The sequence below is a fragment of the Syngnathus typhle genome, linkage group LG1 (assembly GCF_033458585.1).
Source record: "Syngnathus typhle isolate RoL2023-S1 ecotype Sweden linkage group LG1, RoL_Styp_1.0, whole genome shotgun sequence".
NCBI classification, from domain to species: domain Eukaryota; kingdom Metazoa; phylum Chordata; class Actinopteri; order Syngnathiformes; family Syngnathidae; genus Syngnathus; species Syngnathus typhle.
The window spans coordinates 21996931-22012898 of NC_083738.1; the positions used below are offsets into that span (position 1 = coordinate 21996931).

At 57.9% G+C, this 15968-nt stretch overlaps 2 protein-coding genes across 3 annotated transcripts in view; one reads left to right on the forward strand and one right to left on the reverse strand.

Moving 5' to 3' along the window:
• Nucleotides 1-15968, reverse strand: part of lnx2b (ligand of numb-protein X 2b) — a 169028-nt gene that overhangs the window by 145848 nt on the left and 7212 nt on the right. The gene's annotated exons all lie outside the window — the stretch shown is intronic.
• yif1a (Yip1 interacting factor homolog A (S. cerevisiae)) lies at nucleotides 10158-15833 on the forward strand. 2 transcript variants are annotated; one of them, XM_061283668.1, is made up of 9 exons: nucleotides 10158-10342; nucleotides 10653-10716; nucleotides 11654-11886; nucleotides 11970-12074; nucleotides 12578-12656; nucleotides 13110-13167; nucleotides 13252-13407; nucleotides 13726-13819; nucleotides 14145-15833. In XM_061283668.1, the coding sequence occupies exons 3-9, from the start codon at nucleotides 11695-11697 to the stop codon at nucleotides 14301-14303; spliced, it is 843 nt and encodes a 280-aa protein (XP_061139652.1). In that variant the 5' UTR covers nucleotides 10158-10342; nucleotides 10653-10716; nucleotides 11654-11694; the 3' UTR covers nucleotides 14304-15833. The 2 variants fall into 2 exon arrangements, with proteins under 2 accessions (XP_061139652.1, XP_061139646.1); XM_061283662.1 differs by having other exon boundaries at nucleotides 10167-10342; nucleotides 10653-10705.

The following is a 15968-nucleotide window of genomic DNA, read 5'->3' on the forward strand; positions in this document are numbered from 1 at the left end:
TGGCTGGCTGGCTGGCTGGCTGGCTGGCTGGCTGGCTGGCTGGCTGGCTGGCTGGCTGGCTGGCTGGCTGGCTGGCTGGCTGGCTGGCTGGCTGGCTGGCTGGCTGGCTGGCTGGCTGGCTGGCTGGCTGGCTGGCTGGCTGGCTGGCTGGCTGGCTGGCTGGCTGGCTGGCTGGCTGGCTGGCTGGCTGGCTGGCTGGCTGGCTGGCTGGCTGGCTGGCTGGCTGGCTGGCTGGCTGGCTGGCTGGCTGGCTGGCTGGCTGGCTGGCTGGCTGGCTGGCTGGCTGGCTGGCTGGCTGGCTGGCTGGCTGGCTGGCTGGCTGGCTGGCTGGCTGGCTGGCTGGCTGGCTGGCTGGCTGGCTGGCTGGCTGGCTGGCTGGCTGGCTGGCTGGCTGGCTGGCTGGCTGGCTGGCTGGCTGGCTGGCTGGCTGGCTGGCTGGCTGGCTGGCTGGCTGGCTGGCTGGCTGGCTGGCTGGCTGGCTGGCTGGCTGGCTGGCTGGCTGGCTGGCTGGCTGGCTGGCTGGCTGGCTGGCTGGCTGGCTGGCTGGCTGGCTGGCTGGCTGGCTGGCTGGCTGGCTGGCTGGCTGGCTGGCTGGCTGGCTGGCTGGCTGGCTGGCTGGCTGGCTGGCTGGCTGGCTGGCTGGCTGGCTGGCTGGCTGGCTGGCTGGCTGGCTGGCTGGCTGGCTGGCTGGCTGGCTGGCTGGCTGGCTGGCTGGCTGGCTGGCTGGCTGGCTGGCTGGCTGGCTGGCTGGCTGGCTGGCTGGCTGGCTGGCTGGCTGGCTGGCTGGCTGGCTGGCTGGCTGGCTGGCTGGCTGGCTGGCTGGCTGGCTGGCTGGCTGGCTGGCTGGCTGGCTGGCTGGCTGGCTGGCTGGCTGGCTGGCTGGCTGGCTGGCTGGCTGGCTGGCTGGCTGGCTGGCTGGCTGGCTGGCTGGCTGGCTGGCTGGCTGGCTGGCTGGCTGGCTGGCTGGCTGGCTGGCTGGCTGGCTGGCTGGCTGGCTGGCTGGCTGGCTGGCTGGCTGGCTGGCTGGCTGGCTGGCTGGCTGGCTGGCTGGCTGGCTGGCTGGCTGGCTGGCTGGCTGGCTGGCTGGCTGGCTGGCTGGCTGGCTGGCTGGCTGGCTGGCTGGCTGGCTGGCTGGCTGGCTGGCTGGCTGGCTGGCTGGCTGGCTGGCTGGCTGGCTGGCTGGCTGGCTGGCTGGCTGGCTGGCTGGCTGGCTGGCTGGCTGGCTGGCTGGCTGGCTGGCTGGCTGGCTGGCTGGCTGGCTGGCTGGCTGGCTGGCTGGCTGGCTGGCTGGCTGGCTGGCTGGCTGGCTGGCTGGCTGGCTGGCTGGCTGGCTGGCTGGCTGGCTGGCTGGCTGGCTGGCTGGCTGGCTGGCTGGCTGGCTGGCTGGCTGGCTGGCTGGCTGGCTGGCTGGCTGGCTGGCTGGCTGGCTGGCTGGCTGGCTGGCTGGCTGGCTGGCTGGCTGGCTGGCTGGCTGGCTGGCTGGCTGGCTGGCTGGCTGGCTGGCTGGCTGGCTGGCTGGCTGGCTGGCTGGCTGGCTGGCTGGCTGGCTGGCTGGCTGGCTGGCTGGCTGGCTGGCTGGCTGGCTGGCTGGCTGGCTGGCTGGCTGGCTGGCTGGCTGGCTGGCTGGCTGGCTGGCTGGCTGGCTGGCTGGCTGGCTGGCTGGCTGGCTGGCTGGCTGGCTGGCTGGCTGGCTGGCTGGCTGGCTGGCTGGCTGGCTGGCTGGCTGGCTGGCTGGCTGGCTGGCTGGCTGGCTGGCTGGCTGGCTGGCTGGCTGGCTGGCTGGCTGGCTGGCTGGCTGGCTGGCTGGCTGGCTGGCTGGCTGGCTGGCTGGCTGGCTGGCTGGCTGGCTGGCTGGCTGGCTGGCTGGCTGGCTGGCTGGCTGGCTGGCTGGCTGGCTGGCTGGCTGGCTGGCTGGCTGGCTGGCTGGCTGGCTGGCTGGCTGGCTGGCTGGCTGGCTGGCTGGCTGGCTGGCTGGCTGGCTGGCTGGCTGGCTGGCTGGCTGGCTGGCTGGCTGGCTGGCTGGCTGGCTGGCTGGCTGGCTGGCTGGCTGGCTGGCTGGCTGGCTGGCTGGCTGGCTGGCTGGCTGGCTGGCTGGCTGGCTGGCTGGCTGGCTGGCTGGCTGGCTGGCTGGCTGGCTGGCTGGCTGGCTGGCTGGCTGGCTGGCTGGCTGGCTGGCTGGCTGGCTGGCTGGCTGGCTGGCTGGCTGGCTGGCTGGCTGGCTGGCTGGCTGGCTGGCTGGCTGGCTGGCTGGCTGGCTGGCTGGCTGGCTGGCTGGCTGGCTGGCTGGCTGGCTGGCTGGCTGGCTGGCTGGCTGGCTGGCTGGCTGGCTGGCTGGCTGGCTGGCTGGCTGGCTGGCTGGCTGGCTGGCTGGCTGGCTGGCTGGCTGGCTGGCTGGCTGGCTGGCTGGCTGGCTGGCTGGCTGGCTGGCTGGCTGGCTGGCTGGCTGGCTGGCTGGCTGGCTGGCTGGCTGGCTGGCTGGCTGGCTGGCTGGCTGGCTGGCTGGCTGGCTGGCTGGCTGGCTGGCTGGCTGGCTGGCTGGCTGGCTGGCTGGCTGGCTGGCTGGCTGGCTGGCTGGCTGGCTGGCTGGCTGGCTGGCTGGCTGGCTGGCTGGCTGGCTGGCTGGCTGGCTGGCTGGCTGGCTGGCTGGCTGGCTGGCTGGCTGGCTGGCTGGCTGGCTGGCTGGCTGGCTGGCTGGCTGGCTGGCTGGCTGGCTGGCTGGCTGGCTGGCTGGCTGGCTGGCTGGCTGGCTGGCTGGCTGGCTGGCTGGCTGGCTGGCTGGCTGGCTGGCTGGCTGGCTGGCTGGCTGGCTGGCTGGCTGGCTGGCTGGCTGGCTGGCTGGCTGGCTGGCTGGCTGGCTGGCTGGCTGGCTGGCTGGCTGGCTGGCTGGCTGGCTGGCTGGCTGGCTGGCTGGCTGGCTGGCTGGCTGGCTGGCTGGCTGGCTGGCTGGCTGGCTGGCTGGCTGGCTGGCTGGCTGGCTGGCTGGCTGGCTGGCTGGCTGGCTGGCTGGCTGGCTGGCTGGCTGGCTGGCTGGCTGGCTGGCTGGCTGGCTGGCTGGCTGGCTGGCTGGCTGGCTGGCTGGCTGGCTGGCTGGCTGGCTGGCTGGCTGGCTGGCTGGCTGGCTGGCTGGCTGGCTGGCTGGCTGGCTGGCTGGCTGGCTGGCTGGCTGGCTGGCTGGCTGGCTGGCTGGCTGGCTGGCTGGCTGGCTGGCTGGCTGGCTGGCTGGCTGGCTGGCTGGCTGGCTGGCTGGCTGGCTGGCTGGCTGGCTGGCTGGCTGGCTGGCTGGCTGGCTGGCTGGCTGGCTGGCTGGCTGGCTGGCTGGCTGGCTGGCTGGCTGGCTGGCTGGCTGGCTGGCTGGCTGGCTGGCTGGCTGGCTGGCTGGCTGGCTGGCTGGCTGGCTGGCTGGCTGGCTGGCTGGCTGGCTGGCTGGCTGGCTGGCTGGCTGGCTGGCTGGCTGGCTGGCTGGCTGGCTGGCTGGCTGGCTGGCTGGCTGGCTGGCTGGCTGGCTGGCTGGCTGGCTGGCTGGCTGGCTGGCTGGCTGGCTGGCTGGCTGGCTGGCTGGCTGGCTGGCTGGCTGGCTGGCTGGCTGGCTGGCTGGCTGGCTGGCTGGCTGGCTGGCTGGCTGGCTGGCTGGCTGGCTGGCTGGCTGGCTGGCTGGCTGGCTGGCTGGCTGGCTGGCTGGCTGGCTGGCTGGCTGGCTGGCTGGCTGGCTGGCTGGCTGGCTGGCTGGCTGGCTGGCTGGCTGGCTGGCTGGCTGGCTGGCTGGCTGGCTGGCTGGCTGGCTGGCTGGCTGGCTGGCTGGCTGGCTGGCTGGCTGGCTGGCTGGCTGGCTGGCTGGCTGGCTGGCTGGCTGGCTGGCTGGCTGGCTGGCTGGCTGGCTGGCTGGCTGGCTGGCTGGCTGGCTGGCTGGCTGGCTGGCTGGCTGGCTGGCTGGCTGGCTGGCTGGCTGGCTGGCTGGCTGGCTGGCTGGCTGGCTGGCTGGCTGGCTGGCTGGCTGGCTGGCTGGCTGGCTGGCTGGCTGGCTGGCTGGCTGGCTGGCTGGCTGGCTGGCTGGCTGGCTGGCTGGCTGGCTGGCTGGCTGGCTGGCTGGCTGGCTGGCTGGCTGGCTGGCTGGCTGGCTGGCTGGCTGGCTGGCTGGCTGGCTGGCTGGCTGGCTGGCTGGCTGGCTGGCTGGCTGGCTGGCTGGCTGGCTGGCTGGCTGGCTGGCTGGCTGGCTGGCTGGCTGGCTGGCTGGCTGGCTGGCTGGCTGGCTGGCTGGCTGGCTGGCTGGCTGGCTGGCTGGCTGGCTGGCTGGCTGGCTGGCTGGCTGGCTGGCTGGCTGGCTGGCTGGCTGGCTGGCTGGCTGGCTGGCTGGCTGGCTGGCTGGCTGGCTGGCTGGCTGGCTGGCTGGCTGGCTGGCTGGCTGGCTGGCTGGCTGGCTGGCTGGCTGGCTGGCTGGCTGGCTGGCTGGCTGGCTGGCTGGCTGGCTGGCTGGCTGGCTGGCTGGCTGGCTGGCTGGCTGGCTGGCTGGCTGGCTGGCTGGCTGGCTGGCTGGCTGGCTGGCTGGCTGGCTGGCTGGCTGGCTGGCTGGCTGGCTGGCTGGCTGGCTGGCTGGCTGGCTGGCTGGCTGGCTGGCTGGCTGGCTGGCTGGCTGGCTGGCTGGCTGGCTGGCTGGCTGGCTGGCTGGCTGGCTGGCTGGCTGGCTGGCTGGCTGGCTGGCTGGCTGGCTGGCTGGCTGGCTGGCTGGCTGGCTGGCTGGCTGGCTGGCTGGCTGGCTGGCTGGCTGGCTGGCTGGCTGGCTGGCTGGCTGGCTGGCTGGCTGGCTGGCTGGCTGGCTGGCTGGCTGGCTGGCTGGCTGGCTGGCTGGCTGGCTGGCTGGCTGGCTGGCTGGCTGGCTGGCTGGCTGGCTGGCTGGCTGGCTGGCTGGCTGGCTGGCTGGCTGGCTGGCTGGCTGGCTGGCTGGCTGGCTGGCTGGCTGGCTGGCTGGCTGGCTGGCTGGCTGGCTGGCTGGCTGGCTGGCTGGCTGGCTGGCTGGCTGGCTGGCTGGCTGGCTGGCTGGCTGGCTGGCTGGCTGGCTGGCTGGCTGGCTGGCTGGCTGGCTGGCTGGCTGGCTGGCTGGCTGGCTGGCTGGCTGGCTGGCTGGCTGGCTGGCTGGCTGGCTGGCTGGCTGGCTGGCTGGCTGGCTGGCTGGCTGGCTGGCTGGCTGGCTGGCTGGCTGGCTGGCTGGCTGGCTGGCTGGCTGGCTGGCTGGCTGGCTGGCTGGCTGGCTGGCTGGCTGGCTGGCTGGCTGGCTGGCTGGCTGGCTGGCTGGCTGGCTGGCTGGCTGGCTGGCTGGCTGGCTGGCTGGCTGGCTGGCTGGCTGGCTGGCTGGCTGGCTGGCTGGCTGGCTGGCTGGCTGGCTGGCTGGCTGGCTGGCTGGCTGGCTGGCTGGCTGGCTGGCTGGCTGGCTGGCTGGCTGGCTGGCTGGCTGGCTGGCTGGCTGGCTGGCTGGCTGGCTGGCTGGCTGGCTGGCTGGCTGGCTGGCTGGCTGGCTGGCTGGCTGGCTGGCTGGCTGGCTGGCTGGCTGGCTGGCTGGCTGGCTGGCTGGCTGGCTGGCTGGCTGGCTGGCTGGCTGGCTGGCTGGCTGGCTGGCTGGCTGGCTGGCTGGCTGGCTGGCTGGCTGGCTGGCTGGCTGGCTGGCTGGCTGGCTGGCTGGCTGGCTGGCTGGCTGGCTGGCTGGCTGGCTGGCTGGCTGGCTGGCTGGCTGGCTGGCTGGCTGGCTGGCTGGCTGGCTGGCTGGCTGGCTGGCTGGCTGGCTGGCTGGCTGGCTGGCTGGCTGGCTGGCTGGCTGGCTGGCTGGCTGGCTGGCTGGCTGGCTGGCTGGCTGGCTGGCTGGCTGGCTGGCTGGCTGGCTGGCTGGCTGGCTGGCTGGCTGGCTGGCTGGCTGGCTGGCTGGCTGGCTGGCTGGCTGGCTGGCTGGCTGGCTGGCTGGCTGGCTGGCTGGCTGGCTGGCTGGCTGGCTGGCTGGCTGGCTGGCTGGCTGGCTGGCTGGCTGGCTGGCTGGCTGGCTGGCTGGCTGGCTGGCTGGCTGGCTGGCTGGCTGGCTGGCTGGCTGGCTGGCTGGCTGGCTGGCTGGCTGGCTGGCTGGCTGGCTGGCTGGCTGGCTGGCTGGCTGGCTGGCTGGCTGGCTGGCTGGCTGGCTGGCTGGCTGGCTGGCTGGCTGGCTGGCTGGCTGGCTGGCTGGCTGGCTGGCTGGCTGGCTGGCTGGCTGGCTGGCTGGCTGGCTGGCTGGCTGGCTGGCTGGCTGGCTGGCTGGCTGGCTGGCTGGCTGGCTGGCTGGCTGGCTGGCTGGCTGGCTGGCTGGCTGGCTGGCTGGCTGGCTGGCTGGCTGGCTGGCTGGCTGGCTGGCTGGCTGGCTGGCTGGCTGGCTGGCTGGCTGGCTGGCTGGCTGGCTGGCTGGCTGGCTGGCTGGCTGGCTGGCTGGCTGGCTGGCTGGCTGGCTGGCTGGCTGGCTGGCTGGCTGGCTGGCTGGCTGGCTGGCTGGCTGGCTGGCTGGCTGGCTGGCTGGCTGGCTGGCTGGCTGGCTGGCTGGCTGGCTGGCTGGCTGGCTGGCTGGCTGGCTGGCTGGCTGGCTGGCTGGCTGGCTGGCTGGCTGGCTGGCTGGCTGGCTGGCTGGCTGGCTGGCTGGCTGGCTGGCTGGCTGGCTGGCTGGCTGGCTGGCTGGCTGGCTGGCTGGCTGGCTGGCTGGCTGGCTGGCTGGCTGGCTGGCTGGCTGGCTGGCTGGCTGGCTGGCTGGCTGGCTGGCTGGCTGGCTGGCTGGCTGGCTGGCTGGCTGGCTGGCTGGCTGGCTGGCTGGCTGGCTGGCTGGCTGGCTGGCTGGCTGGCTGGCTGGCTGGCTGGCTGGCTGGCTGGCTGGCTGGCTGGCTGGCTGGCTGGCTGGCTGGCTGGCTGGCTGGCTGGCTGGCTGGCTGGCTGGCTGGCTGGCTGGCTGGCTGGCTGGCTGGCTGGCTGGCTGGCTGGCTGGCTGGCTGGCTGGCTGGCTGGCTGGCTGGCTGGCTGGCTGGCTGGCTGGCTGGCTGGCTGGCTGGCTGGCTGGCTGGCTGGCTGGCTGGCTGGCTGGCTGGCTGGCTGGCTGGCTGGCTGGCTGGCTGGCTGGCTGGCTGGCTGGCTGGCTGGCTGGCTGGCTGGCTGGCTGGCTGGCTGGCTGGCTGGCTGGCTGGCTGGCTGGCTGGCTGGCTGGCTGGCTGGCTGGCTGGCTGGCTGGCTGGCTGGCTGGCTGGCTGGCTGGCTGGCTGGCTGGCTGGCTGGCTGGCTGGCTGGCTGGCTGGCTGGCTGGCTGGCTGGCTGGCTGGCTGGCTGGCTGGCTGGCTGGCTGGCTGGCTGGCTGGCTGGCTGGCTGGCTGGCTGGCTGGCTGGCTGGCTGGCTGGCTGGCTGGCTGGCTGGCTGGCTGGCTGGCTGGCTGGCTGGCTGGCTGGCTGGCTGGCTGGCTGGCTGGCTGGCTGGCTGGCTGGCTGGCTGGCTGGCTGGCTGGCTGGCTGGCTGGCTGGCTGGCTGGCTGCTCCGACTCAACAAGCGAATCAAGTGACGATCGGACGCGAGCGCTCCCTACTAGTCGCAACGTGCGTGACGTCACGCCGCTTTGACACGCGGAGCCCACGCGCGCTTAGCTTGATGTCAAAGCGTCTGTGAAGACTTGCAAGTTGTCTCAAGGCGACCAACTTTATGACTGCCGTCCGCCATCAGTCAAATAGTTCAAGACAAAACAGGCAAATGAGTCAGCCAAATGTGCGAAATGGCGCGCCACGCTTGTTTTGGAGTCGGCTTAAAATGATGACGATTCTACCTGTCTTCCCATCGATCTGCTTGAGTTTAGTCTCTTATAGTTCGTCCAGCGGTTGCATAACATAAAATCGGTATTGGCACGCATTCTTTCAAGTGGATTATGAATGACTGAATGAATGAATGTTTACGATTATTTTAATTATTTTTAATTGATCTAAAAAAAAAAAAAATCATGCTTGAGTATACTCTGTTATAGTTCCTCCAGAGGTAGCAGGAGGCTGGTAGCTGCTCCCTAACCCACAAAGCCAGTATTGGCACAAATTCTTTGAAGTGGATTGAAAATAAATCAAACAAAAATGAAATCAATTACATTATTTACTTTTTTATTTTACATTTTTATATTTTGGCAAGCAACTTTGCAATGGAAACGTCTGGAATCACAATCATAATGAATGACCTTTTGTCCCCGGGTTGAGCAGCGACATCGTCACAATTCAAAGCCTTCAAACATCACTTTGTGATCTGGCCCGCGGTCCGCACCTTTGACAGGCCTGCTCCTTTGCATCAGAGGACAAAGGCAAAGCTGAAGCCCTCGACCTCCCTCCACCCCCCTTCAACCACCTGCAAGCGGTTTTTGTATTTTCCTTACGCCAATGTTGCATCATATTCACGACTGCTGTTGGCAAAGTGATAGATTGCAAATATCCACTCTCACGGTTGCCGCAGGAGTCACCGAGGAATGCGTCCGAGATAATGGCACGCACACAATTGGTTCGCTTCATGTCTTCACGTAAATATCACAGTACAAAGACGTTTGGAGCTCGCCAGCGTTTTGCAATTGCACTTGAGTGACAGCTGCCTCTCGGCTGCCCAGAGATGCAAAGGGGTGACCAGTTTGATGCGCGCTTGGCAAATGATTGTGTATTTGTGCTTCACAACATTTTGGGATGTGAACAGACTGGTCGAGTGCAAGGTTCCTCACAACCGACGTGAGCACACTCAGATCCAGAGCAACCTGGCGAAATCACCAGGCGAGCGAGCTAGCAATCGATTGAGCCATAGCTTCGTTTTCACTTGAGTTACATGTCTATTTGTTTTCGGATCAATCCGTTGTTTCTTCGCGCGCCCTTTCTTTGACCGCCACGTCAGCTTTTCTGTCCATTTTCCACATGGTATCTGCCGCCGCTAAATGTCTTCTAAGCTCTGCAAACAAATCATTTCATCGCTTTACATGATCAAAGCAAACTTCTACGCCTCATTTAAAATACAATTGCTAGTTTTATTGAAATGAGGCTGGCTGGCTGGCTGGACAGTTGGACAAAAGTAATTTGCCAACTGTTTTACGGCAGTCATGTCACACTCTTGTACTGTGACATTAGGTTACATACCATCAGGTTCACCCCCCCTTCGCAGAATGCCAACCCACAACAAGTTAATGTAATATCCCATAACAGACTCGAACATACGCCGTGTGCACAATTCTTGGATTAGTGAGCATTTTGACCATATTACCATTTTCATGTGTATTTTCCAACATCAGATTGTTTAAACTTGAATGCTTGTTGGTTTCAAGCATATCAAGTGAAGTGTATTTGTGTAATGAGGGAGGGTGCGGTCTTAGACCAGCTCAGTGGCCTAGTGGTAGAGTGTCCGCCCTGAGACTGGAAGGTTGTTCAAACCCTGGCCGGGTCATACCAAAGACTATAAAAATAAGGCCCATTTCCTCCCTGCTTGGCACTCAGCATTAAAGGTTGGAATTGGGGGTTAGATCACCAAATGATTCCTGGCCGCCGGACCGCTGCTGCTCACTGCTCCCCTCTCCAAGATCTCACGGGAATGGGTTAAATGCAGAGGACAAATTTCACCACACCCAGATGTGTGTGTGACGATCATTGGGACTTTAACTTTAAGGAGGTCAACACCCCATAGCAAGGTGTGCATAATTATCGGGACTGAAGACAAGGAACGGCGAAAGAGGTGACAAAGGAAGCTCCATTCTCATCACCAGCTGTTCACAAACACGTGGACAACGGCTATGTCATGGGTGGGCAATTCAGGTCCTCAAGGGCCAGTGTCCTTTATGTTTTGTAGGTCTCCCTGCTGCAACAGACCTGATTCAAATGATCAGAATTGTTATCCAGCTTCTTCAGACATTGCTTATTATCTGCAATTATCTTCGAGGACCGGAATTATCCATCCCTGTTCTAGGCCGCTGTGTTCAAAAGTTGTGGTCAAAAATCAACCTCCACATAGAAATGAGTGAATTGTGCGCTGTTCCACATGTCCCCAGCAGAGGGCGTAATTTGCAATATGGAACAGTATGTGGATTTTATGTGAAGTCATAAAACAGTGCCACCACGGAAACAGTTTTTAAAAAGATAGGAAAGGGGAAGAAATTTGCGGGCAGAGTAAAACAGTTAAGTCCACACCACTGAGCCGCGCCTCAAACGGCGCTACGCAGTTTACGTACGTACTTTTTGTTTGTTACGTTTGTACGTACGTGCGTGCATTGCCACGCAGGCACCGTGACGTAAACCAATCGTAGCGAGTGAGCGGGGTCATCTGAAGATCCACGTAGCTAGCTACCTAACGTTAGCGGGCTAGGTAAGTTCCTTTTCGTATTTTTATTTTATTTTATTATGTTGATTATCGGGGCAATTATTGCGCAGTTTGGATTAGACATTTGTAGTTCTGCTAAATTGTTTTGTTGTGGAGCGCCGCATTCTCACTCTTAACTTACCAGCTGTGCTTCGATAGCAAGCAGTATGTGTTAAAGTTTGTAGCTAAAGTATTAGCATTTAACACAGCAATTATAATTGTACCGCTATGACATGTATCCTTACTTACTGCGTATGAGTTTATTATTGTGTTTGCACGCATTGTCTGAAGTGTCACTGTTTTTTTTTTTTTTAAGCTAACGTCAGCCAGAATTTGCAATGGATTTGCCACATCACGGATACCGAGCAAGTAAGTGCACCGTGAGTCACCAATGTTGTTTCAAACGAATCATGTATTTTTTTTAAGAACTGTCAATTATTCAAAGCAATTACTTCCATAACGGTCCATAACAGTTGATAGATCCACTCAAGTCACAATACACGCGTGAGCCACATGAATTACACTCGCATACAAACGTAAACTGCAATTTTGTACCAGTTAACCACACTTGGTTTCAGTATTTGGCTGCCGAGTGACATTTCAGAACGCAGCACATTTTCATTGAACTACAAACAACTGAATGGCAAAATTTACAACAGGTGATTGATCCCTGCATAATAAATCTCATTGTTCAATTACTTTATTAAAACAGTCACTTTCATCAGGCTGTTCACATTTTGATGGCATCACATCATGAAGAGTCCTAACTAATGAACAAGTACTCAATTGCAAGTCTTCAAGCAGGATATTAGTCAAGGAAAGGGTGTTGCAACATAGAGACTGGAAGAGTTACAGAATGGTAATTCATAGCTCAAATTCACTTGTGAATTTTGAGTGTTTGGACCTGCTGTTGACCACAACTCATGTCCAGACACTCGCACGCAGACTAACTAGCTAAATGGACTAAAGATGCTAGTACTGATGTCACTTACTAGGCCACACCTTATTAAAACAAAGATCCTGCTACTGTTTTCTCCCTACCAAAATTCTCATTTAATGTCTAATTGTATAAAGCCCCTCAATGCTGATACTGAAGTGATGCCATGGCAAAACCCAAATCACCTCAGTACAGTATATGCAGCAGAATTTTTAACGAGAAAACATGCAACTTCAAACATGCAACTTTGTATTCAAAATAATATTCGGTGAGGAAGTGTAAACCATGAAACAATACATGCCTATATTTTTAGTTGAGATCAAATCTTTACAGCCTTTGTCACACAACAAGTTTGAGGTGGTCTACAATTGCTCCCTCAGGTAAACAGAGGGGCCGCGGCACTCCTACGGGCGCCGAGTCCATGTTGTTCGATGACACCAGCACCTCAGGGATGAACACTCAGGGCTATTACACTCCAGGCTACAACATGGCGGGGCCCCCGAGCGACATGCAAGCGGGAGCCACCAACTTGTTTGCCGATCCCATGGCCAACGCCGCAGTCATGTACGGGTCGTCCTTGGCCAACCAAGGCAAGGACATGGTTAACAAAGAGGTGGGATTCAAAGTGTTCACTCAGTATTTAATTCTGGCAAGTGGTCATGTACATCTGACGATTGCACTTCCTCTGACTTTCAGATTAGCAGATTTATGTCTGTAAACAAGCTGAAATATTTCTTTGCTGTGGACACGAGATACGTGCTGAAGAAACTCATGATCCTCATGTTCCCTTACACGCATCAGGTAATCAGACAATGATATGAGTAGCTGTTCCTCAATAATATTTTGTGAGGCTTTATTGAGCCCCAAAGAGATAGTTTGAACCTTGGAGTATTACATAATAAGGTCCGGTGGATACACTCTTGATTGACAGCTCTCAACTTCTCACAAACGGTAACGATGCAAGTTGTGTTACACTGTTGGTCTGCATGTGTTGCTGCTCCATTTTTTTAATTTAGTCAATTAAAGAGTTGTAGCATGGCAACATAGATGCCATTTATTGTAGGCGTTAAGATAGCCAACCATTCTTAAGGCAACATTCTTAGGTTGTCATAAATGGACAAGGTGTAAATCTTTTGGTTTTCTTTATTACATCGACAGTAAACTTGGAAGGGCACTAAATCGCTTGAAACTTTTTTAACCCCCCCCCCCCATAAATCTAATCTTTGCTGCTACTTACTGTAGGTAGCAATGAATATCCAATTTGGTATGCTCACGTTTTAAATTGAGTTGGTGACTTCTACTAGGATTGGGAAGTTCGCTACCATCGAGACACTCCGCTAACCCCAAGACAAGACGTCAACGCACCTGATCTTTACATACCAAGTAAGCCAGCATGAAGAAGCCAATTTGAATTTGCACATTGAAATTTAAATGAACAAATTAGTTCTCAACCCTCACACACATACCACTTGCAGAGGGAAAACATTTAACAGTAAACAGTGAAGCGAGACTGAATATTTGAAAGGCTCTTGGTAGTCGGCACCCCATTCACTGAGTTTGTTTGGTCATTTAGTCAAAGACTCTCCACGCTTCACTTTTTAGCTGCAGGTACGTGTGAAATTGTACATTTTGTTAAGTTATAGGTCACAATATAAACATTCTGTGTAGGTATGGTCTGGTGGCGCCCGGCTGGAGGTCTCCTGGTAGTTGAGAATGTAATTTTTTTCTATACAAAGACCAAGTGGTTGGGGGAGCTCTCGAAATGTTGGACATGTACTCACCATCAGAACCAGCTTGGGATGTTTTAATGACTTGTGCCCCGTTTTGCGGTTCTAGCAATGGCTTTCATTACCTACATTTTACTGGCTGGAATGGCCCTTGGCATTCAGAAAAGGTAAGAAGTTCTTCTTTTCTTTTTTTTTTTTTGTAGTTCCTCACCTTCTAGCGTGTTGATGCGTTGAATTGACTTGTGGTTAAGGTTCAGTCCCGAGGTGCTAGGACTCTGCGCCAGCACCGCCTTGGTGTGGGTCATCATTGAGGTCTTGGTGATGCTCCTCAGTTTGTACTTGCTGACAGTACACAGCGACCTCTCCACTTTTGACCTTCTTGCCTACAGCGGATACAAATATGTCGGGTAAATATTATGGAAATACTCGTCTTTGGTGTATGTCCGAGTTCCGTTTCTACAGCTAGACTATTAAAAATAAAATCACTGGTGTCTGGATCATTTTAAGCAATTTATGGGATTTTGTATGTGCAAAAAAAAAAAAAAAGCTATTGCTTGGTTTCGGGTTGCTGATGTAGTGTTTTTTTTCAGAGCAATTAGCAATATTTAATTATATTTCGGGTGGTCGACTGGAATGGTTTGATGGTAACGGCAAGAAGTCGTATGCCAATATCTCTGTCCCTCTTGTGATCTATGGGCTACTAAACATTGATATACTTTCCCCAGAATGATCTTCACCGTGCTCTGCGGCTTGCTGTTTGGCAGCGACGGCTACTTTGTGGCGCTAGCCTGGTCCTCTTGTGCCCTTATGTTCTTCATTGTAAGCATTCAGTCTCTTCACATAAAGAAATCGGTGGTACCTTACAAGGGCTAAAACCTCCTGAGATTTTCTTGCTACAATCCTTTGCTATTTGTTTATTTCTTTGTGATTTTGCTGTGAGCTAAGAATTGATCTACAAGGGAGTTCAAGTTCAATATGGTGCAACTCAAGGTAATGGCGCAATGACAGTCCTGTAATTCTCTCACTTGTGGGCAAGAAGAGTTGCCAGTGCATATGTTCCCCTTTAAGTTAAGGTACCACTGTAGTTAGTGCACTGGTGTACCTAATAAAACGAACGTGTCATGAAACTGTGAAATGTGTGCAGGTGCGTTCCCTGAAAATGAAGATCCTGACGTCGCTGACGTCGGACTCCATGTCCACCAACACCAGCGCCAAACCCCAAGTGCGCATGTACATCACCATGGTGACCGCCCTCTTTCAGCCCATCATCATTTACTGGTTAACCTCTCACCTGGTCAGGTGACTGTGAGGCGTTGACGCGAGCGGGCTCGTCCAAGTGCTTTAGCGCACGTGTGTGACTGTGTGCTCGCCGCTTTCTCCACGCGCTGAGTTTTGTACGCGCGCGTTGAGCTAGCAAAACAGTTGTAAAAAGGAAACTTGTGTGTTTGAGTTAACCAAATCGTGTGAAACGTATAAAATACTTCAGTGTGCCGTGATTTTGACAAAAGCTCATTTTCTGCCGTCGTTACATTTTTCGTTAAAACAAGGGCTGCCAAATTAAGAGCTTGGTTTCATCATTGGATTCAACTCGTTTCCTTTGTCAAAAGTAAAACTCTTTTCTGTCATTTATCCCATATCCTTCATAAACCGTCTCATTAGATCTCCTCCCACTCCTAGGGCAATGTTTGGCCATCTAATATAGTACTAAATGGATGGTCGACTGCTTTGCCTGACCAGATGCCATTTTGTGCACAGTTTCGGATCACGAGTAACCTCGTTGTCCTAGAAGTACGCCAGAGTTGTCAGACTAGTATGCAGAAATGTCGTGGAATTGAAAAAACAATTCTAGTTAGGCATATCGTTCTACTATTGCACTAGTAAACTACTGCATATCAGTAAAAAAAAAAAAAGAAACGAATAGATGGTATTTTGAGGATACTAACGAATGGATGAATAGATGGGTTCAGACGTTGACTAGTATGTGACACATGCCTAGAGATGATAATAGTATACCACAGTAGTTTAGTATCGAGGTTTAATTGTGTATTAGACGGCTAAAAGTTGGACTAATCGTGCGGGATAGACGTTACTCCGCAAAATTGTAATACCGCACAGGATAAAGAGCGTAGCAGTTCCTTAAACCCAGATTTGAAGGATATGTGATAAATACTTCACGCACGGCCGCGTTTGCATTTGTCATCCTTGATGAGGAGGCTACTAGCATGTGAAACAGAACTACGAGTTGGACCGAGTAGTGTTACTCAATCTGCACAGGAGTTAACCAGTACGATTTATTTACTGACTGGTAATCCAAATGTGACACTGAATCCTGCTCGAGATACATCAATAATGTGGAATGAGCTTTCCATAAATTTTGGTATGATGATGTCACCATTTCCCAATCATTTTCTGGATTTTTATTGATCTGAAATATAAATATAGCATGACACTCTGGATTTTTTGTAGAAAAGAAATGTATTCAACTTTGTGTATTCAATTGTGGGCCATTGTGGACTCTTGTTCAGTGGATCCACATGAAATGCTGACTGTATTTTTGTTTCAACTCGACTCTTTAGCCGAGTGACAGTTCAGGGATCCCGAGCACATCAGATTTGATCATCACGGATTTTTCGAGGAAGTCAACTTATACTGTTCGTTGCTGAAAATTTCACCTATTCACTGTTTATGTTCTCCGGCTGAATAACTGATTGATCCTCTTTGGCACGATCTTGTGGCATCTTGGTGTTAAAGGATTGATTTTCATAAACTGGGCAGCTTCATGTAGTGCTTTACTGCTGCCATCTTGAGGCATCTATAAAAATCCGAAATCCTTTTTGGTGCGGTGAGAGGTCATTCGTGGATACTAAAAAAAAACTATTCGAATTCCGTTTGATCTCAGTACTGTTAAAACACTTTTTTCCCCCCTACTTCTTTCCATTCTGCCTGTAGAGGGTCACGAGTGGGGCTA

Coding starts and splice junctions, on each gene's coding strand:
- yif1a (XM_061283662.1), top strand. CDS start 10,675: ATGGATTTGCCACATCACGGATACCGAGCAA. Junction 13,168..13,251: donor GCCCTTGGCATTCAGAAAAG/GTAAGAAGTTCT, acceptor CTTGTGGTTAAG/GTTCAGTCCCGAGGTGCTAG. Junction 13,408..13,725: donor AGCGGATACAAATATGTCGG/GTAAATATTATG, acceptor TACTTTCCCCAG/AATGATCTTCACCGTGCTCT.